At 42.1% G+C, this 24194-nt stretch overlaps 1 protein-coding gene across 1 annotated transcript in view; it reads left to right on the forward strand.

Moving 5' to 3' along the window:
- The first annotated feature begins 2680 nt into the window (after nt 1-2680).
- LOC115271367 (attractin-like) overlaps nt 2681-24194 on the forward strand; it is a 28878-nt gene continuing 7364 nt past the window's right edge. Inside the window, exons 1-2 of the mRNA XM_029913438.1 lie at nt 2681-2716; nt 10729-10836. Coding sequence (XP_029769298.1) covers nt 2696-2716; nt 10729-10836 — 129 coding nt within the window. The 5' untranslated portion in view covers nt 2681-2695. The remainder of the gene's footprint in view (nt 2717-10728; nt 10837-24194) is intronic.

Here is a 24194-nt window from a genome sequence, read left to right on the forward strand (position 1 = left end):
TCATGCTCTCTGTATGTGTGTGTGTATATATATCTCCTCAATATATGTTTCACTCTATATGCATCCGAAGAAGTGGGTTGTAGCCCACGAAAGCTTATGCTCTAATAAATTTGTTAGTCTCTAAGGTGCCACAAGTACTCCTGTTCTTTTTGCGGATACAGACTAACACGGCTGCTACTCTGAAACCTGTCTTTACACTACTGGTCTCCATCGAGTGCTCCAGTGCAGCTTTGTACAGAGGGCCATGGAAGAGGAAAGAGAGAACCCACAAGGATGCCTGAGAGAAATGACTGCTGTTTTGCATGGCAAGATGAACTAAATGCAAAATCTAATTTCACTTGAAGAGACTGTAGTGCACATGGACAGCTATGAGTGTTGGACATCATTGTAAAACAGAGCTCCGTCCAGATCAGAGCGACTCTGAAAAATCCCAATAAAAAGTAATCTGGTGAGTTAACAAAATTCACCCCAAAGCTGATGACGATCAACATCCCTGCAGACAGAAGATCTAGAATCAGTTGAGAGTTAAAAATGTTGAGCGTAAGGAATTGCTAATGAGAGAGCTTGAGGACTTGCCTGGGTTTATGTATGAATAAATTCCCACGCTCCTGGAATTGAATATTAAAAAGAAACCATTCTGTAGTGGAAAGGAGGTATAGAACTTCTATTCAGAAAATGCAAAAGGGGCAGATAAGAAGGGTAGCAAAAGAAGCAAGTTTCTCATACTAGGAACGTGGCAAGGACTCATAAGGCTGCCTAAGCTGCTGGAGAGATCATTTTCAAGGTAGATAAAATCTTGTTTGCTGCAGCCCAGAGGCTCCCACAATTTTGATATGTATGGGCTATTCCCTTCCTGTCTGCAGTTTCCAGAGGAGGTTCAAAGCTGCAGCGTAGCCTGTCTCCTGCTTGTTGACAGATCTTCTGCCTCCGCAGCAGCAAAATGGCGGTTTGCTTCACTCCTGTCCTTTTCTTTTAGATTTGTTGTTTTTAGGTGTTTTCTGGGCAGTTAAAGGTTTGTTTGTTTGTTTGTTTGTTTTCAAGCCTTCTCTTAGTCCGAGATCTGAGCAGTGTGGTGGTCACAGCCACCTGGAGCCTCTGCTACAGCGCCTCCCTGCTGAGCTCCCCTTTCCAGAGCAGTGGGCTGAATCCAAAAGGTGCTCTGTATATGAGGCAGCATTCCCAGGCATGGCAGAAGGTAAAAAAATGCCCAACCTGCACCGAGCCAGCCAACCCTATCTTTGCTAAGGCACAAGGCTCTGAGTCGGACAGGCATGTTGTGGCCCCAACCCCCCAAGAAGCCATGATTCCACCACAGGGAAACCTGACCAGGAGACAGTGCAGAATAGGAAGAGGCTCTGAGGATGCAGACTTCATCCAGATGACCCCGGGGTAGGTCCTGGCATAACAAAGGACCATAAAAATAAGACCCTTTCTGGGCTCCTGGCTCCGTGTCCCCCCTCCACCCCCCCGCAAGTTATAAATTGGGTCCCAGGATCCCTTGGAAAAGAAGCAGGGGACCTACACAGCTCTCTTCTTCCCACTGTGAATTGGGGTGTTCTCATTATACTTTGAAGTAAGTTCTGCAAAACCCAGAGACTCCGTGTCCCAAAAAGGCGAAGGCAAGTGTGTCCTTCACAAAGCAGCAATTAGTATCATTAATAAATAAGTGAGGTGAAAGCCAGGGGATAAAACCGCCTTCTCCTGTGCCTTCTGCCCCATGAGGGAGCATTTGCTGGGGTTTGTCTCTGTCATAGTCTTTCTCGCAGTGTTCGGTAGTGTGCTCAGCAGCCCTCCATCACCCTGCAATATGTCTTGCCAAGCAGAGAAGCCTGTAACTGCCTCAGATTGCAGCCTCATGGAAACTGAGCCTGTCTGGCTTTCAGCCCAAGGACCCTCATTCTGCCAGGGAAAGGGGCTCAGATTTGAGGCAGCAGAAGAATGGGAGTTGTGCCTTCTGATAATCATCCGTAAACCCTTGCACTCTGAAAGTCGGGAAAGGGTCTCTCTCTCTCCACCCCAAACTGCCTCCACATTAAAGGCTTGAGTATTTCAGGCAGCCTGTGACCAGAGACACATGAGGATTTCTCTCCCCATGAAGCTGCACTATCACGGGATTACAGAGGGATAAATTATAAATCCCTTCCCAAGTTTAAAATTATCCTGATTTCCTAAGTAAAAGCTCCAAGTGGTACCAGGTTGCTCCTACAGCATTTACTTGGGTGCTAGCTAGCCTGGGGGAACAGGCAAGGCAGCCTTTCAGGCTCCTGGGGACAGCTAACAAGCTATTTTCACAATTGAGAGATATGTACCAGGAGCCCGTCTCTGTTGTTTGGTCCCCAGATGAATATCAGTAGTGTACAACCTCCCCCTGGGATTAGCCAGGGAAAGAAGTACCACACATACAAAAGAAAGAAAGAAAAAGAACCACAAAACCCACTACCACCAAAAGAACACAACACAAAAATAAGCCAACCAACCTACAGAACTTTTTCCAGGACAGAATGTCAGTCAATGGCCTGCAAGGAATTTATTAATAAAATATCTTTCCTTTCAAGCATTTTTCGTCAGACGTCACCAGTGTGGTGCTCTGCTCTATCCAATGTTGATAACAGTCGGCTGCGTGTGTGTGTTCCCTCTGTGTGCTGCCTCGGCTCTGCGCAGATAGCTGACACCGCAGACCCTGAGAGAACCCCCAATGACCACAGACTCCGATAAGGTACGAAGGCACCCGGCCAGGTTTATTGTCAAACGAAGCACAGTAATAATTTCCAGCAGACTGTACAGGACAGAATACGAATTTGTGCCCCCTGACAACGAACTCAGCTCAGTCAGTGGCGGGACTCTCCATTGCCCCCTAGGCCGGACAAAGACAACCACTCAGAGGTGCATTCTTATACACAGGTACAAACAAGTTACACATCACTCCTGACGCATTGAGGTACAACCCCTCTACATGTTAGGGTGCTGCCTCTCTCCTGGTACATGTTGGTTCGAACAAACAACTCTATCCATCATATTATCTTTTTGACCCTCTCTTTAGGATGGGTCAGCCTGTTCCTCGTTATCTCTGTGGAATGTGTTCGTACCAGAATATTCTGGTGCCATCCGGGCACAAATTCATCCTGTTAGGACTTGATACCTTTTAGATATGTGTATATGTGCAATTAGCAGCCTTCTTCTTGCCAACTTCTGTGAGCAGGGCTTGCCTCTGGCTCACAGCTTAACTTTGCTTTATGTTCACAAAGTCTTGACCATTACTTGAGTTCAGGCCTCATACCGGGTCTCTGATACCAAGGGTTTATATTTCAAGGCCTCATCTTTCTACATTCCCCCACTTTTTGTCTTTTTTATGGGGACGATGTTTAGCCATTGTCCCGAAAAAGTATAATGCATGGACTAAAGATAACCCAATGGGCTAAACACGGTTATGTGGTTACCTTATTTCACCATCCATACACTCATGCCCGTCTTTTTAGTCTGCACATTCCCTCGTACGACTGATAGATTTTATTATCCAATTATTTTTTTAGTCCCTTCCCCCCTCCCCATCCCCCCCCCCCCTCCCCCCCCCCCCCCCCCCCACTCCCTGCCCCCTTACCATGCCATTCAGAGCAGCAGGACTGGCAGCCGTAAGTAGTACACCGTAAGTAGCACATTCTTACGGGGAGCAATTTAATACACTACACAGACTCTTCCTTCTGATCCACCCAGAGTCTTAAGTGACTGGTGGTAGTCACAGCAAGACACAGCATGCAATGCCACAACCCAAACTCTGGATTGCTGACAAGAACATGGCTTCTCAATAACACCAGGAAAAGCTGCCTGATTCCCTCGACCCATGATTCACCTGGGAGTGGAGACAGACACTACAATGACAAAGAGCTACCAATCACTAGACAGATTTCAGATGATCCAGGACACAGTATCCATGCTGGACAAATGCAATTTTGGACAGCCTCTGGGAGTAGCAATATGTATCAAAATTGTGGGAGGTGCTGCTAGCAGAATAGAAATTATTGGGAAAGATATTTTCGATTCTTGACCTCTCTCCACTACAAATAAATTAAACCTCCTAATGAAGATAAAGAGAGTAGCGTACAGTTTGCTGTGTTTCATTGTCTTCTGGAGATCTTCTTTGCACTGGATGCACAGGCCAGTTGCAGCTCTAAAAACTAAGGATCCAGAAGGATCTGCATCTCCAGAACTGATTCTGAAAAATGAAGTATTTAAGATTGCTCTAAAAACCATTAATGAATCTTTACATCTTGGAAAAACACTTTATATTCTTTCAGTTTTTGTGGCTTTTTATTTTTTTTTTAGAGAGAAGTTATTTTCCTGGAATTCTTCCTCTTGTATTTTCCCTTCTGCTACTCATTTTCAACTTCAGGGCCCCCCATTGTATTATTCCTGCTCTCCCCACTAAGGATAATTTGACCCTAGAATCCCTTTAGAGTCTTAATGTTGCATTGTGTGTCAATCAGCCTCTTGACATATGTCTGTTCTCTAGTACTGCATAACCATATTGATGTTACTCTTACTTCCACAACCCCTCCTTACTCTCTTGTTTCCCCCTTTTTGTGTCACACAGCATTGGAGTGCGTAAGCTCCTTAAGGATCACATCTTTTTGTTTTGGTAGGTGCCTAAACCCCTTTGGGGCATCAGTCGAAGAAATAATAAAGGTGAAATGCTGTTTGCTACTCTTGCTCCTTTTTTTAGTGCATAACAGTATAAGATGATAAAGGTAAAAATGAGTGTTTGTTTTATCTTCATTACAGTTTTTAGTAATAAATCGTGTCGCTGTTTTTTAACCAAGATTTACAAGTAGCAGTTGAGACCCAAAATACTGTTGAGTTTTTTTTTCCTTCATAGAAGAATTGATGTCCCTTTCAAGAAGCCATCAGAATCCGAGGAGGGGATAGACTCAGGAAGGGGTTGTTTGTTTAGATTGATGGTAACAGGATGATTACACAGAAAGTGGGGACTGTTTTATTACTCTGAATATAATGATCAAGCTTTCGTTGCCCAAGAATAAATACATCTTGAGTTATTTTAATAAATCAACCCAGCAACCCAGATGGCCATTTTTCACTTTCTCGTGCAATACTCTACCATTGCAAGACACTTGAACAATTTCCCTAAGTTCTCAAGCTCTTTCTTCTCAGATCAATAACACATCAATATTAATGTGGGGTTTCCCCACCACTGGGGTGTCTGTTCACATATATGCAGTTCTGAGAATTACAGCTACTAGATTTTAAAGAGCCACTGATCTGAAACAGTGTAGTTTCTTCAACATCAACTTGCTATCTTGGGTCCATGTGAGGGGCACCCCCAATTGTCGTCCGTTCTTGATACCCTCTTCTCCCTACCACATGCTGTCTGCTCAGTTTGTTACTGTCAAATAGTCTTAGTCTCTTGTTGTACCAAAGCCTTGGGGCTCTGTTTCCATGCCAACTGCCCTGTAATCTCTTTAGCTTGCGATGCTCAGTATGAATTAGACTTGCACATGTTCCACTGATTTAAAAATGTAGTTGCATCAGTACTGAGTATTGGCCATTCCAAGCGGCGGTATATATTATATCATATTGTGAACTTACAGTACATTTTGACTTAAAGTATTCGTTCAGGGCACAAGTGATTTAAAACACTCCTGCAGCCCTATCAATTATGTATTATATAAATAACAACACTGTTTAAAAGTGATTGATTAAGGTCGGTTGTGTGACATCCCACAAAGCAAACCACTGAAAGCAAGGCAATTCCAAATGATGGGACATCTCTTTACCATAACCTGATATCCACATAGCATGTTTCCACTGACAAACTTTGCATTTTCACTAGAATCTTCTTTTCTCTCTCCAGATAAGAACACACACTGCACATGCAAAATGTATCTCCCTAGCTCTATAACACAAAACCTTCATTAAAACATCAACCCCATTGACAGTCTTTCAGCAGGGATATATGTGCACAGATTAAGTGTACAAAATGTCTCTCTCTTGGGGAAAAATAAGGTCTTAATTGAGGAATATTTATTTCTAGAACCCATTTTTATAGTGGATCTTATTTTTTGTTACATGATTTCCTTTATACAAATATGAAAAGCAACCAGGCTTTACATCAGGGAGCTTAACACGTAACTGGGGCAATATTGTTAAAATATGCACACAGGCCGAACTGCCAAACTTCAACCGGTGCAGGTTAAGTACGCAGGCTATGTTTGTTGGGTTGCCTTTTGAAAGGACTTCCTTATCTTTAGATGAGCTGTCAGTCTGTTTGAAACACAGGAAGTGGTTTTCCATCTTAAAATATAACCATACAGTTGTTGAGATAGAGCCAGACTTTATTCTGAAATAGATGTCTGTTGTAATAACTGGCTATAATAGCCAGCATTTATACAGTATTACACATATTCAGATTACTCCTACTGAGAGGTACAATCCTTTGTTGAAATGAATGGTAGTTGCAGAGCTAAATCCTTGTCCAATTCTGAAAATGTAGGCAGTAATGTCACTTCAAAGTTGTTTGTATTTTCACAGTGTTGCCAGGATTTTATCCCATAACGTTTCTGTTGATTTCAACAGGAGTGATGTTGCTAAACCCCACACTGTGCTTAGTAAACTAAACTTGCTTGTAAGAGTTAGTTCATTCTTCTTTTGGACATCTTTTTCAGGACAGCTTGTTCTCTGACTTTGCAGCCGTTATACAAAGCACTTTATGATAGCTGAAGGGGACAGTTATGGGAATGACTACTCAACAATCTGCTTCACACTTGCTTTAGTTTGCGATCTGCTGAGTGTATTTTAAGTGTTCTAAAACTCTGGAGGTTTAGTAGATCAGTGAGTGGTTCCTTACCACTGCTGAGTTTGCCTGGCAAGTAGTCAAAAAGATCAACATAGGCACAGAAAATCTGATTTCTAGGATTTCCCTTTACGTTGTTTGTGGTGATATCTCGAATCAGTGTTGTATAGCTTGTTGCTTTTGCTAATCTTTTAGAAATCAGACCAAGATTTGCTATTTAATTTTGTGTTGGTGAAAGGTGCTGGATTGAAATCCTACAAAGTGAAGTCCTCTGTCCATAGAAGAGGCATAGTGGTCTGAGCCTCACCACATCATCCTGGGGGAATTCTGCGCCAAAAAATTAAAAATTCTGCAGACAATATTTTAAAATTCTGTATATTTTATTTGTCAAAATAACATAACGTAATCACACCAGTAATTTATTTCAAAATACCTGTCAACAATACACACAACAACAAAAAAGATCCTCCCCACCCCCGGAATAGAGTTAAAGAAACCCCTATGACAACCCAGTTCCAGTTGGGGGGTACTGGAGGGGGCTGTGTGGGGCTCCCAGAGCCCAGACACTCACACCCACCCTGGAGCCCAGGCACGGGGTATCCCCAAATCCTAGACATCCACACCACCCTTTCCCAGAGCCCAGCCGTGGACACCCCCAGAGCCCATAAACCTGCACCCCTCTCCCCCCAGTGCCCAGCCATGGGCATCCCCAGAGCCCAGACACACTCACCCACCCTGGAGCCCAGGCACGGGGTACCCCCAAAGCCTAGATATCCACACCACCCTTTCCTAGAGTCCAGACGTGGACACGCCCAGAGCCCAGAAATCCGCACCCCTCTCCCCCCCAATGCCCAGCCATGGGCATCCCCAGAGCCCAAACATCTGCACTCCCTCTCCCCAGAGCCCAGCCACAGGGCCGGCTCTAGCATTTTTGCCACCCCAAGCAGCCCCCCCCAAAAAAAGCCGCGATTGGCGGCAGCTCTACCGCCTTTTCATTCTACGGCGGCAATTCGGTGGCAGGTCCTTCACTCCGAGAGGGAGTGACGGCCCCGCCACCGGACGTGCCGCCCCCCCTTCATTTGCCGCCCCAGGCACCTGCTTGCAACCCTGGTGCCTGGAGCTGCCCTGCCCAGACACTCACACCCCACTCCCTCCAGAGCCCAGCCGTGGGGCAGCACCCGTCCCAGACACCTACATCCCCAGAGCCTTTAGTCCACCTCAGCTTCTTTACTGTCCTGCCAGGGGCCGTGGTGTGGTGCAGCCCTGCCCTTCCTCACCCTTTGCCAAACCGGGCAGCCAGAGCATGCAGCCTCTGTCCCCGCGGGCTGGGCATTCTGCTCACTGAGAGCTGGGCTCTGCAGAGTCCAGCGGCCCCTAGTGGCTCCCAGAAGCTCTGCAGCCCCAGTTCTGCAGGAAAAACGTGAAATTGTGCACAAATTCTGTGTTGCGCAGTGGCGCAGAATTCCCCCAGGAGTACAGTGTGTCTCAACTCTAGGGATGAGAGGAGTGGTCTCTTAGTCTCCTATTTGGTGCCTTCGCAGATACTGCCAACAAGAGTGCAAAACCGGATGATGATTTGTATGATGTGGATACCGATCCATGGGAACTACAGTAAAACAGCTTTTCACATAAAGCACCAAACTGAAACAAGACTAGATAGCAGAGATTGTTGGTCACTATTGACCTTGTCTACATTCACACCAGGGACCTGCAGCTATATATCCCATTTCAAATTCACCAAGTCAGTGTTTTCGCTCCCCACTTCCTGTCTGTGGGTGGAAATGGCAGAGTAGAAGAGAGATGGGGAACAAGGATGTTCTTAACCTCGGTCAGCAATGAATGAGTTGAGCAGAAGTCAGCTGGACAAGAGAGGAAGGGAGACAGAAGGAGGTGCACTGTTTAAAGAAAATACAGAAATTATGGCTCTAAAGGACTGTCTGCTAAACCTAAATTTGTTCCCTTTGCTGGTATGTTATATCCTCTTCTGCCACCCTGAGACTGTCGTCTTAGGTTGGCCGAGAAAGGGACTCATCTTATTTTGTTTGCAAATTGCATAACACATCTTGAGTCCTGCAAACAATAATTAGTTGATTTTTTGACCTACCAATAGTAAGAACATTGAAAGGATGGGGGGAGGGGGAGTATTTTAACTTGCAATCTTTGGCAACATCTCAGTAGTCTAGCTTTTTGAGTATAGAATACATTTAGTACTGATATCCATGCTCATTAACCTGGGAAGGCAAGAGGACTAGGGTGAAACGTAGGCCAGCAGGCTATGACATGTCATTCCTATTAGAATCATAGAATATTAGGGTTGGAAGAGACCTCAGGAGGTCATCTAGTCCAACCCCCTGCTCAAAGCAGGACCAACACCAACTAAATCATTATTAACTGAATATGACGGATTGGCCTAGTAAGCCATTACATCTGAAACTTACTTGTTATAAAAAGAGTACAGCAAGTCAAGACTGACTTACATGGTATTTGAGCCAGGCCTTATCAAACCTAGCAAATGGAAATGGTCATGCATTTCAGGTAACGGCTAAACATATTACATGTATTCCAAGCTAGAATGTCAGAACCCTGTTTGCTCCAGGCCAGACCCATGCTAGTAGCGATAGAGTTAAGGAAATTACAAGTTTCCTTTGCTGCCATACAGGAGACAACATTGTCTGGGTACGGAAGAGCTCACAGTTGGAAATTATACTTTACTTTACTTCCAGACCATAGAGTAACAGTATTACTCTGGAGGCAGCTGCGTTAAATGAACAGACATGAGAAGGCTGGAGGCAATAAAGATAAGTTCTTCAGAAGATGGCAGTTGTATAGTGGAATGATTTTAAGACAAGTTAAGTTAGAAGGAGAGTAGGATGTGAAATCAGGATATGGGATTGGCTGCAATTCAGAAGATTACAATGGTGTGCAGACACTGCAGAAGACAGATGATAGGATGTCAGTGAAAATAGTGCAAGTACAACCAAAGTCAGTCAGACCCAGAGGCCAACCACCGACTAGATGGTCGGACATCATCTGGAGGGACATGACCAAGCCATGAATAGTGATACAGTACTGTTCCATATGTCTGCAAAGTTGCTTTGGGATCAGAAATAGTAGTTCTAGTAAGGTGATTGACAGGTAATAGAATACAAAAGTGTTATACTAAATACAGTACAGTATATAAATCAAAGGGATTTCATTAGTATACTGATCTTTAAGTGGCTGATGCTATTTGATTATTTACGGGCAGGGTGCCACATCATTCCCATTCCTGCTGGAATTGATGTTTGACACCTACGTCTCATTACCAATCACTTGATTTGCAATTAGAGCAAGGGACTTTTAACCACAGGAGCTAAAAAGGATATCTTTTCCTACTACTGCTAAACTAAAATTGGAACTGTAGTCTGCCATGTAGAGACTGCCATTGTATGTTTGAGAGAGAACCGTAACACTAAAACTCAACTTGTAAAGAGAACAATAAAAGATGCCTCTTGTATTTTAGGAGCTTCTAAAGATTTATTCAGGAACGTGTACTGTGTTTTAATAAAACATATTCCTGCAAGCCATGCTTGCTGTTCACAGATGCATTTGGAGTGTTGAGAATAATACACAGGGATGTTTAATATTAATTTGTGGTATACCAATATGGTAAGTACACTGGCAGCTGTCTGATTTGTGTAGACATACAAAATTTTCACATTGGAGTGACTTACACCTGTTTATATTTATACAATTGGTTTTATTTCGAAATTGTTCTCATCAGGTTCCCTTGTGTCATCTTTATGCCCAGTGAAAGCATCAGGAATTTGTTTTGAAGCGTTTGCATGCTGGAGTCCATATCTTTCCATATTCAGTAAAATCTGTCGAACATTTTTGTATTCTTTACGTTGGAACAGTGTATTAATACCTCTGTGTTTATTCACTAGCAACTACTCCGTGAGATGCAACAGATGGCTAGCCGTCCCTTTGCCTCCATCAATGTTGCCTTAGAAACAGATGAAGAGCCGCCTGATCTCATTGGAGGAAGCATAAAGGTGAGAGTTCATGCTGTTTGGACAGTCCTACCTGTAATTAATCTTCATGGATGTTTGTTCTCAACTGTGGATAAAGCAGTAATGGAAATCTGCTGCTCATTGGCAACCTGTAGGGAACTATAAGCACTTGAAAGCCATCATCTTGTTTTGACTTAATGTTGTGCCTTCAGGTTATGCATTTACATATTTTGGACTACACTCATTTTAATAAAAGTTACACCAATTTTTAGTTTTTATGCTTGTAATGAAGAAGGATACAGCTTAACACAGCAGAACAGTTGGCTGGAAATAGCTGTAGGTGCTGCAAATAGAAACAGTTTTTGTGAGGTCTCTCAAAAGGAACAGAAGAGTAATTGTCTTTGAATTCTGTGAAGATATAAATGTATTTTTTGATGCAAATAAATGTTCACAACAAAATGTGATGCATACAAAGTAGGAGGGAGGAGAGAATTACAAAGTGTCTCCCCCCTACTCTGGAATACTTTTAGATGCAGTATGTTGTAATTGTAGGAAACTGCAGAGTTAAAAGGGAAGATGAAGCATTTGAGAGAGATCATGGCTGTGGTAAATTTCTGATATCAGACCTGTACACTAGAAAGCAAAGCGAAGCTCTCCTGAGTATAATTTGTCTATCTACTGTACACATACTTAGTCTCTAAGTTTATGGCACTCTCACTTAAGAGCCTCGGCACAAAATCTTCTTGCCTGCCCTTACCATGATGATGAAAAAAATATTCCTTCCATTTAGAATATATGTGGGGTGTGTTTATGTATGTATATAAAATATAACAAAAACACTGATAAAAGAATGTTAAAGTTGCAAAGTCCAGAATTCAGGTGCCAGGAAATGCCAGAATTAGGATGCCCATGTGACTTTAGTTCTGCACCTAATGCATATGAATTGGTAGTCTTTAATTACATGTTCATACTATTTTTTCCATAGGACTTCTGCCTCATTCAGGGCACAGGATGGACAGTTCTCCATAAGTGAGGCAGCAGTTCAGCATTGCTTTTCAGCCTCACTATTCAATGTGCACCCCCTACCGTATTTGCTATATACTGTCCAAACGTTGCATTGAATTTAGAATTAATTTTGTTCACAGAGTTTTCTCGGGTTTGCATTACCACAGCATCTGAGTGCTTCATCAATTTATCATAACCTCTGTCTCCGGCAGGGAGGTATTGTCCCTATTTTGCAAATAGGGAACTGAGCAATAGAGAAAGTAAGGCAAAAAACTCGCAAGAGTATCCACTAATTTTAAGCGTTTCGATGATTGGGCAACTGAGTTGAGATACTTATGGGGCCTGAATTTTTGGAACATCAGCTGTTCCCATGTACTTTAATTTGAGTTGTGAGTGCTCAGTTCTTTTGAATAGTAAGCCCTCGGTACGTCCAACTGGTAGGTAGTTTCTATAATTTCTAAAAGGGTGTTAAATAAATGCCTCTGAGTTAGAATTGACAGAGAGATGAACCAAAAGACAATCTTTTTGTTAAGATGTGGTCCACACACTGAAAAAGTTTGATACAAGTTAAGAATTTCTTAGAAAGATTAGGTGTCTTCAAGTCGACAGAGTCTGTTGAACTATATTTTAGAATACTAAAGGAACTGTGTGAGGAGATATGAGCCATTAGTGATTATCTTTGAGAACTCGTGGAGGACAGGAGAGATTCCAGAAAACTGAAAAAGGGCAAATATAGACCCTCTCTATAAAAAGGAGAATAAGGACAACCGAGGGAATTCTAGATAAGGCTACAATTTTGTCACGGATATTTTTAGTATAAGTCATGGACATATCACGGGCAATAAACAAAAATTCGCGGCCCATGACCTATCCATGACTTATACTAAAAATACCTGTGACTAAATCTTGGGGGTGGGGCATGTCTGGGGGGTCCTTTGGGGGGGAGGGGGAGGACATGGACCACGGCCACTCCCGGGGGGCACCCGAGCAGTGGCTAGTGTGGCTGTCCCCAGGGCCACCTGGGCAGCTAGTCCTGGAGCCAGATGCTTGGGCAGCCCTGGGGTCAGCCACACTCACTGTTGCAGAAGTCACAGAGGTCGCAGAAGTCATGGAATCTGTGACTTCCATGTTGGACACAGAGCCCTAATTACCCTGTTTCCCCGAAAGTAAGACATCCCCCGAAAATAAGACCTACTTCCAGTTTTGCCTCTCGCTGTAATATAAGGCATCCCCCCGAAAATAAGACCTCCCCGATAATAAGGCCACCCCGGAATATAAGGCCCCGAAGCTCCAGGAAAAATAAGACCTCCCCTGAAAATAAGACCTAGCGCATCTTTGGGAGCAAAAATTAATATAAGACACTGTCTTATTTTCGGGGAAACAGGGTATAGACCAGTCAGCTTAATTTTGGTACCCAGAAAGATAATGGAGCAAATAATCAAACAATCAATTTGTAAGCACCTAGAGGAAAATAAGGTGATAAATCAAGGACAAATCATATCAAACCATCCAAATAACCTTCTTTACATGGTAACAAGCCTAGTGGATGGGGGGGAGGCAGTAGATGTGATATATCTTGACTTTAGTAAGGCTTTTAATGCTCTCTCACATGACCTCATAAACTAGAGAAATATAGCCTGGACAAATGTATTATAAGGTTGGTGCACACTGGTTGGAAAAGCAAATTCAGAGTAGTTATCACTGTTTCACAATCAATCTGGAAGGGCCTATCAAATGGGTCCCGTAGGAGTCTGCCCTGGGTCCAGTTCTAGTCAATATCTTCATAAATGATTTGGATAATGGGATAGAGTCCATTCATAAAGTGTGCAGACAACACCATGCTGGTAGGGGTTGCAAGCCCTTTTGATAACGGGATTAGAATTCAAAATGACCTTCACGAACTGCAGAAATGGTCTGAAATAAATAGGATGAAATTCAATAATGACAAATGCAAAGTACTACACCTAGGAAGGAATAATACATTGCACAAATACAAAATGGGAAATAACTGCCTAGGAAGGAGTACTGCCGGAAAGGATCTGGAGGTTATAGAAGATGACAAACTAAATGAGAGTCAATAATGTAATACTATTGCAAATAAAGCAAACATCATTCTGGAATGTATTAGCAGGGTTCTTAAGCCAGACATGAGACGTTATTCTTCCACTCTCCTCAGTAGTGATAAGGCCTCAATTGGAGTATTGCATCCAGTTCTGGCCACCATACTTCTGGAAAGATGTGGACAAATTAGAGAAAGTCCAGAAGAAAGCAACAAAAATTATTAAAAGTCTGGAAAACATGACCTATATGAGGAAAGATTGGGAAAAAAAGCGGGGGGGTTAGTCTGGAGAAGACTGAGGAGGGATGTGATAAGTCTTCAAGTACGTAAAAGGTTGTTAAAAACACGAGAGTGATCAATTGTTCTCCTTCTCCACTGAGGACAGGACAAGAAGTAATGGGCTTAAACTTCAGCAGGAGAAATTTTGGTTAGACGTTAGGAAAAACTTCCTAATTGTTAGGGTAGTTAAGTGTGGGAACAAATTTTCTAAGGAGGTTGTGGAATCTCCATCATTGGAGGTTTTTAAGAGCAGGGTAGACAAACACCTGTCAAGGATGGTCTAGATAATGCTTCATCGTGCCTCAGTGCAGGGGACTGGACCAGATGACCTACTGAGGTCCCTCGTAGACCTTCATTTCTGTGATTCTTTAATATCCTGGATCCCCTATTAGGTCTTTTCCATTTTTAGAGTCTGAAGTAGGTGGTTACAGAAAGTCTTTATGGAACCAGTTGTCCATATCACACACGTGATCATAAAAACTGGCACTTTTGTTATCTCAGCAGAGGCTCCAATGAATGGTTATGGACATTCTTCTCTCCCTGAAAAAAGGTCCCTCCAAATCAAGATCAAAGCATATTGGTGGGCCACTGCAGGAAAGCTTGCCTGCACTATGCCTGTTTGGTGACTAAATTAGTTGACTTCAGTTTCTGTAAACTCAGTCCAGCACTACTGTGAACATTATTTTTTAGGGGAAATGCAACAGCTGTATTACTTGACAGAGATGTTGACATATTGGCTTAGTTCACATAGGTGTACTATAAAAATATATTACAGGGGCCGCCTTTTTCTCCTGCTGTTTTACACTGTATGTGCAACTCACTTGTTTGTATGTTTCCCTCTTAATCTTGTTAGTCTGGGGAAATAAACTGATAGAGTTTACAGAAAAGCCAGCTTTCTTTAAAACAAAAATAATGCTGTAAAAACCGTGCATACGTTTATCATTAGTATGAAAACAGACAGTCTTTGTTAAATTCAAATCAAGGTTAAGAAGTTCAGGCTAGCATGAATTATTAAAGTTCTGCTCTGACTTTTCACAGGATCTATCATCTAAACTAAAATGACATTTACCATGGGAAAAAAGCAGCTTTACGTTTGCTATTAGAACGGCAAAAAGAAGTGGCAATGAGTTAGATGCTATATGAAACCAGTCTTCCTGCAGGCACTTCCCCTTCCCCTCTTTCCATTACTTAGCTTATTTCTAGAAAAATTAGTTTAACTGAAAACACCACTCCTGCAGTATTAGCCCAGAACCAAACTTGACTTCATGACAAGTTTGTTTGCAGTTAATATCTTCTGTTCAGTTTTTGTTTTCACTTTGGATGTTTCAATATCTGTTCATTTCCTCCTCTCCTCTCCTGTTTAGCTTTCTGAACTAATTTTTTTCCTTTGGACGTTTTTCTGTTCTCTTTATCCTTTCCTTTTGTTTTTTCTTTTTGATTAGAACTACGTTAAACAGGGCTGCCCCTCTGTTGTGAAGGACTCCATAAATAGCAACACATATAGGACCTCATTCATTTCCTTTCTCACTTCTATGTGATACCTGCTCTCTGGCTGCCATCTTTTCTTATCTGATTTGTCAGACCTGGCAGGCTCTGACATTCTTACATGGCCGAGGAATTGGCGGTGAAGGCCAGCTTTTCAAGAGTAAAAGGATAGTTAAGAATTCCAATCATTTCTGTAGCTTGCTGAATTTGACAATCGTACCAGAGACAGGGAATTGAGGCTAATGTGTACAAACTTTCTGAAGCATTCCAGTGCAGATGGGATGGTTTGGGGGAGAAATTAAAAGGCTGCAAAGGAAAAATGTAGGCTCTGAGTATTGCAGAAAATATCCCCAGAGAGATGGTCTAGATTGTTGACTAATACTCCAATGAAAGCAGTGGAAACTACACCTAACAGGTATATTCAGTTTTGAATATGTCGTCTACATGTCCCTTTGGTCAATTTCAGTTTTTCTCCCAGTCCTTTTCCACTTGCACTGGAATTCCCCAAATAATTTGCAAAGGAGAAGCCACCATCTTAGTCCACACTCCCATTGCTCTTTGGTTGGAAATACTCTTAGGGTACGTCTACACTATGAGATTAATTCGAATTTAGATAATTCGAATTTGGGAAACAGATTGTATAAATTCGATTGTGCGCGGCCACACTAAGCACATTAATTCGGTTTTTAACCACATTAATTCGGTGGTGTGCGGCCACACTACCCCATTAATTTTAACCACATTAATTCGGTGGTGTGCGGCCACACTACCCCTAATTCGAATTTACAAAATCGATTTTGGTGCTACTCCGCTCGTCGGGGTGGAGTACAGAAATCGATTTTAAGCGCCCTTTAATTCGAAGTAACTGGCTCCGTTGTGTGGACGGGTTAAGGATTAATTCGGATTAACGCAGCTAAATCCGAATTAAAGTCGTAGTGTAGACCAGGCCTTAGCTGAAGGGAATTGCAGGAATCTGAGTTGATGTGGAGTGGGCAGATACGCAACTATGGAACTGCATATTTTGCCTTCTGTTTCCTATTGCCAGAGCAGGGAGATTGAAAACAGAAATGTTGGGTACGTTATTGAACCGTAAGTGGTTATCCAGTCACTCTACCATTCAGTGTGCCACCGTTGTTGATCCTGTATTTGGCTTACCCTCCCCTGTACACATTTGGCACCAGAACTACAGATTTCTTAGTGCTAATCACAAACCCATGGCTTTTTTTTCACATGAATCAGAGGTTTTGGGTTAATAACTACTTTATTTGGGGTACAAAAGAGAGTTGAAAAATGGGGAATGTGGCCTCTTTCCTTTTCCATTGTGCATGGCCAGCTGGCAGCTTAGTGTCAAGCTAGTTCCATCCTGAGCTAATATTTTCCAGCTGGACATATTAGAACAGTGTTTTCAATTAGTATTTTTCCTAGGGCACATCATAGTAATAGAAAGTCATTTACCTGCAGGGAAACCATTTTATTAGTGTGCAGCTAAGCAACAGATAACTAGCTCCTTTGGGAGTTTTTCCATTCAAATACCCAATAGAGCACAAATCTTCTCTTAAATTTGGTTGGCCATTACAAAATCTATTGGCCCTTGGCTGCAGCTGTTTGAACTTCCTGAAGCGCTGAACATTACAACTTTTATAAGAATATTTAAGACCTTTGGTCATCTAGAACCTGTGCAAATGTTTTAAACTGAGTTACTTGGAGTCAGGCTGTTGTTTAGATATTTTTCTTTGAACTACTCTAAGAAGATTTTTGCAGTCAGTCGGAAATAGACTTAAAAATCAGCTTTTCAAACAGAAGTTAGAGAATATTTTAGAGTGTTGGCATAGATGATCTTTAAGTATCTTAAAGTAGGGAAGAGCATGCAACTAGTACTTACATTCTCAGCAGAGGTAAATATATATACTGTGAAAGTCGTCCTAAGCAGCCACCCCAGGGATCAACAAACAGATACCTAGTAAAGTTTGTCTTTCATAACAGGTCAAACAAAATTGTGCTGGAAACCTTGAGGGAGATTGTAAAGCAGTCTCATAAGACAGGATTGTCAACTAGAGATGGCCATTAATGCAGATTTCACTGTATTGTGTTCTGTTATCCACACTTAGAATCCAGCACTGATAGATGGTTATCCTTTCATCTGTGAACTGGAGGCTATTCATGTCTACAAGTAGTCTAAATGTGTAAATAATGGTGGCTTTTGTCAAGACAACAGTCTGCAGCTTGTTTGGAATGTTAATGTCTTTGAGGTATGGACGTGCATTTAATTCCACATTAGTTTTCATAGGGCCAAAGTTAGTTTCACTGCAAATTCTTAATTGTCCCTTTATCAGGGATCAAGACACCAAGCTTGATTTCTACTTTAGAAAGAGCAGAAATGTGGCACAAGTGTAGCCTGTGTCAGTCTAATAATCAATTCATATTGGCCTGGGTAGAAATGCTGTCAATGGGATCAAAAACTGCCTGAAGGCCCCAGCTATTAAAAGGTAGAGATAAACAGTAGCATGTTCAGTTGGGTGTGGAGTATCACTGGGACCTGTGCGCTGTCCACTCTTAACATCTTTATTAGTTATCTAGAAGGTGGTAAACAGCACGCTCAGGACATTCACAGTAACTTGGGAGGAGTTGTGAATATCAGCAAGGCCAGGAAATAGCTAGAATGGTTAGACATTTGAACCAAAAAAAAATGAGGTGCAGACTTGGAAAACTGTAAGCTATTGCATTTGGGTGCAGGGGTGGGGGGAATAATTTGAAATACAAAATTGCACATAGACATCACTTCTAAAGCCTTGCTGTAACTGCACCTGGATTGTTGTATTCAGTTCTGAGCACTTCTGTATTATAACAGGGTTCAAAAAAGAACTAGATAAGTTCATGGAGGATAAGTCCATCAATGGCTATTAGCCAGGATGGGCAGGGATGGTGTCCCTAGCCTCTGTTTGCCAGAAGCGGGGAGTGGGCGACAGGGGATGGATCACTTGATGATAATCTGTTCTGTTCATTCCCTCTGGGGCACCTGGCATTGGCCACAGTCAGAAGACAGGATCCTGGGCTAGATGGACCTTTGATTTTACTCAGTATGGCCGATCTTATGTTCTTATAAAAATTGATTCAATCGGAGGAGTTCAGAGGAGAGCAACCCAACTTCTCCGAGAGCTTGGCCTGACTTCTAAAAGGATTAAAAGCCAAGTATATACTGTATAGTTTGACTAAGCAATGTTTGAGAGGGGCACAACTGTCTATATCTATTTAAAGGGGCAGTGAGGAGAGGAATGAATTAAGCTGCAACAAAGGGATATTGCTTAGAGGAATGGGATGAAATTGAGAGGAAAATTTAAACTGAATATCAGAAAAAAAATTGTTAGTGAGAGCTATAGCTCTGCAGAATAGTCACTTCAGGGAAGTAATGGGGCTTCCATCACTTGGGACATTTTGTAATGATCCAGTCCAGTTTTTATATGTACTGTAAAGAAGTATCCTGTCTTAACGCTTACCTAGAGGCAGGTTATCCCATAACTTCCTAGCATAATGGTTCTTGAACCTTCGTTTTAAACAGCTGTGGTGCTGTCCAATTTCAAAAACAGGGTACTGGACTAATTGAACCATTGATTTTGATCTAGCACGGCAGTGCCTATGTTCCTGTGACTTAGATGATTCATTCGTAGGTTTCAAAGCCACAGGGGGCACTGTTATGCTCTAGTCCAGGGGTGGCCATCCTGAGCCTGAGAAGGAGGCAGAATTTACCAATGTACATTGCCAAAGAGCCACAGTAATACGTCAGCAGCCCCTCCCCCCCAGCACCGCTCCCAGCACCTCCCGCCCACCGGCAGCCCCACCAATCAGCGCCTCCCTCCCCACACCTCCTGATCAGCTGTTTTGTGGCGTGCAAGAGGCTCTGAGGGGGAGGAGCCACGGCATGGCAGGCTCAGGGGAGGGGGCGGGAAGGGGTGGAGTGGGGGCAGGGCCTGTGGCAGAGCCAGGGGTTGAACAGTGAGCACCCCCCCGGCACATTGGAAAGTTGGCACCTGTAGCTCCAGCCCCGGAGTCGGTGCCTAGACAAGGAGCCACATATTAACTTCTGAAGAGCCGCATGTGGCTCTGGAGCCACAGGTTGGCCACCCCTGCTCTAGTCTGACCTCTCACATACCACAGGCCATTGCATTTCAGTCAGAAGGGCTGCTATAACAGGTTTTTAGTTCTAATGTATTACTTGTTCCATTCTTCTGAGAGGGTATCATTTGCCTTTTAAAAGATTAATTGCTGATTCGTTAATACTAAAACACTCAGATTGCACATCAGTGTGTAACTACGCTGTTTGCTTTTGAAAATACGCACCAACAGTGGAACCAGAATGTCAGTTCAGCAAATGTGATCTACGTAGGTGAACGGATGTCAGGATAGCTACTGTTATGTTGCAGTATAGAGGAACATAAGAACAAAGTGAGATTTATCCATTTTAGCCTTTTAAATTATATTTGTTGTTGACTCTGCCTATGTTCTCCCACTTTCTAATTTATAGAAGTGTGTGCTACCCTTTGAACACCTGCCAAGGTAATGTGTAGTTGCTAGTGGTAAGAACCTAGAGATCGTGTGGACAAGTGAGGTGTGTAAAACTGATTAGCTCTACTAGAATTTAATATACTCTAATAACGCTCTGTACTGTGAAAACAACAAAAGATGCTAAACCCTTCATTTAATGAATTATTTCCAGCTAATGTCGGTGTGGGTTTCATTTTACAGAATTTGCTGCTTCGAGAAAGCTTTTGCATTGTTATGCAGTAAACATTTGGTAGTGATGCTCTGTGATCTGTTGTTTGTCCTGACCATGTGTCTGCAAAGGTTCGTTCTCTTGTCCCCTGGGTATACATTTTGGTCTGTAAATGGAATGATGGCAAGTTTTAACTGTCCGCATTTTGTAAATGTATGAGCTAAGTATTTATAAATAAAACTGAAAAGCTGATAATATTTTCAGTAAAACTGACCAGTTGGAAATGCTTTTACTCTGATTTTAGCTGATGAGAGAGAAATGGCTGGAGAGAAAGCAAGCTCTGTGAAGCTTTGAGTAAAGGGTCTTTTTAAACTCTTCTTTCCCTTTGGCAGAAATGAGTACATTTTCTGATTGAAACACTAACAACACCAACAGCTTCTGAAAACTATTGGAGAGGACCTATTTGCATTCCTTTGTGCACAGAAGTTGTTTTAAGTGCCTTGTGTATGAGATCATCTGACTGCTGTTTCATCCTTTTTATGTGCACCTTTTATTGTAAAAAGCAACCTACTATTGAAATTAACAGCATAACTACCCTTTGGTACATGTGAAATCAAGGTGAACTTTCAACATTTGCCATATGCATATTGGCCATATTGTATGCTGTGGCCTTGTCTTACGCTACCCCTAGGGCAGCAGTGGAGAATTTCAAGATAAATGCGATTATTACCTTATTTGTGAGAACGTTATGGGGCCAGAGGTTTTGTAATTTAACATTACCTGGGAACATTGCAAGTTCTCCTGTTACTAATCTTTCCCTTCACGTAGACCTTGCATCGAATGCTTGCTGGATTGACGCTTCTTGCATTAAAAGTGGGGTGGTTATTTATTAAATGTAGCTGGGTATAACTCCCCATTGATCTTTCTGCTGTTCATTTGTGGCCGTTTGCATTTCTGATACAAGATACTGATGAATCAGTGTGCTCATGCCCATATGTTGAGTATGCTAGGACTAGCCCGAAGGCGTGAGCACCTCTTTTAAAAATTATATTCTTAAACTCCAGACATAAACCCAGTATTGAAATGGGCTGAACAATTCAAGGAAAAAGACCAATTTACTGTGGGCCAGCTTCTAGTTAAATATCAGGGCCAAGGTTTTAAAGATGAATATGAATTTTTAATCTAGAATTGTGCACTTCAAATAATTACAAGAAGTTAATTCGTCTCCATATGAGAAAGCACATGAAATACTCTGGGGATGTGATTTTTTAGAACTTCATTTATACTGTCTTTTTATGGAAAATTGCTTACGTTTTATTTTATGAATGCTTGGTCAGTTTTCAATCATACCATTCAAAAAAAACCGCTGGAAATTTAGCCTGACACTATTCTACATCAGTGAAGTCATCTGACTCATAGCTGAAACTCTATTTAACTATTTCAGTAATAAGGCCATAGGTTCTGCTTCCATTTAAGGAACTCTGTGAGGCACATAGCCTTACTGGAAATTGAAAGCTTGTGATGGTTTGGGACTATTTGCTAAGCCATATAAAAACATTAAAAATACATTTTGTCCTACTATGTTTGAAAAGCAATTGGCTTGGCCTGTCAGTGTTGCATAGTAACTGGATTAAACATGCCAGTATACTTAAAATGTGTTCTAGAAAATAAAATTGCTGTTCAATGTTTTAAATTATATAGAATATTTATTGTTCTGTATTCATTAGTTTTCATAATTGTTAGAATGTGTTGTATGTTAATTGTATTAATAGAAATAATGGGATGAAATAAAAAGAGATTTTAGGCTAAACATCACATAATGATTCCTGATTGTGAGCTATATTAGGCTGTGAAATTGGCTCCCAAGGGAACTGCTGGTAGACACATCACCTGAGTCATTTAAAACTAATCTAGAGGAAGTACTACAAAATGTACTGCTAGTGTGGGAACAATATTGCCATGGGAGGTGGATTAATTAGATGATCTAACTGAGGCTTTGACCATTTTTAACTTCTATAATTCTGTGAACACTCTACATATTACGCACACATCAACACTCAAACAAAATAATTACTTGGCTTGTGTCCACAGCATTTCTGGTCAATATAGCAGCTTTATTGAAGAAATGCTAAAATAGATTTTTTTTTTATAGCCTCAGTAGTTAACAAGATACCATTCATTTTAAAATTACATTATAAAAAAGGGCACTTTTTTCTAATATTGACCAGTGCAAAACTCATGGCTGTTCTGGCCAATAAAAATCAGTGGCGCCTCATCATTTTCTGACACTGCAGTTCAGCCCTCAGACGTGTGTATATTATGGGATCTAGGAACTACAATCATGTGACATAACTTGGATATAAAATTCAAGTTACCTTGGCTCCTAGCATTTTGTTGTTCAGCAAGAAAACAAGAACCCTTCCATTAATAGTAGCTTTAATGGCAGAGGTGAGCCAGTGCAGGCATTTACCACCTGTGCAAAGTCGTCATTCTGGCCACATTTACGTTTTTCCTTAAAAGGGGGGGAGGGGCGGGAGCATTGATGAAAAGTGCCAAATTGACAGTCTTGGAGACTGAAGTCCAGATATGGCATTGGCAGCAGCCTGCAAGCTTCTCCTACGCTGACCACCTCTCAGATGTAACCGGTAGGAAATAAGTCTCTTTGCCATTCACTCCTTGGTGCCTTTGAAACCGCCAACAAGGGTGCCAGTCGTGGCTTATGTGATGTGTAGACTCAGAGCACCAACTCATTTCTGATGGGCCATCAGGTGGCAATGATAGGAACGTGCATTTGAACCAGTGCCCTAAAGGTGAAATCTTTTGTATCCCATTAACCACAATCCCTGGCCATCTGTTCTAACTGAGAGACCCTATGTGGTTTTAAAATCTGGACATCCAAGTGTTTGGACACCAAGGGCAGCACTAGTGATGTGCCAAGAGTCTGAGGGCTGCACCTAATTTGCATAGATTTGCGTAATGTGCACTTTTATTGTATCATTAGGTTTTTAATAAAAAGGAATTGCTTTTATATTTCAATGACAGGCTTAGCAAAATACTCAATGTCAGAGTCCCCATAGTGATTTGTTTCGGGTGAACCTGCTACTGAGAAGTGTTGCAAAGTTTGGAGAGGCCTATTTTAAGAGGAAAATAGCAGCCATCAATCATACAAAAACACAATAATTCATTATCACCGAAAGGGAAAACTGCAAGCCTTGCTCAGTGTCCATGCTGTGTCTGCCTCCCTTGGATCTTGAAAGAGGACCTGGATCTCCAGTGTGAGAATTCAATGGCCTACCATTCGCAGCCCTAATCTCATAACATAGGACTCCAGTCTCCGAGGGAAATGGGGGAGTTTGCATGAGGCATTTGGAGCTTTTGTCATAGGGGAGATGACTGAAGGTAGCTGGAATTTCTGTTATGCGAAAGAAGGGGAAAATTAGGAAATTGAGCAAGTTAATGCTTTGGTTACTGGCTGGGAGGGGGGAAAGCAGGGACTATTTTTGGACTGTCTGTCTGTGGCAGAGAAGTAATAACATGATGAAGTCTGAGCAAGCTCTCCCCATTGGCTGCTTATTGTTTGTTTGTACAGCAGCACCTAGAAATCATACTCGCAATCAGGGCCCTATTGTGTTGAGTGCTGTACAAATATATGGTTATAGTTCTTGACCCAGTTGGAAGCCCTGTTATCTGCTAGCAATAAGAGAAGCTTCTTTGGTGTGGCCCATATGAATATAGGACTAGTGCGTCAAACGCCCTTACTATGTGGGACAGGCCAAGATGTACCATGGTAATGTCTAGGCCCATGGTGATGCCAGCTCCACCTTTGCAGACAGTTGGTGAGATCACAATCAAGATAGCCAGTAA

This window comes from Terrapene carolina, unplaced genomic scaffold (genome assembly GCF_002925995.2).
Source record: "Terrapene carolina triunguis isolate 2854851 unplaced genomic scaffold, T_m_triunguis-2.0 Scaffold633, whole genome shotgun sequence".
NCBI lineage: Eukaryota > Metazoa > Chordata > Testudines > Emydidae > Terrapene > Terrapene triunguis.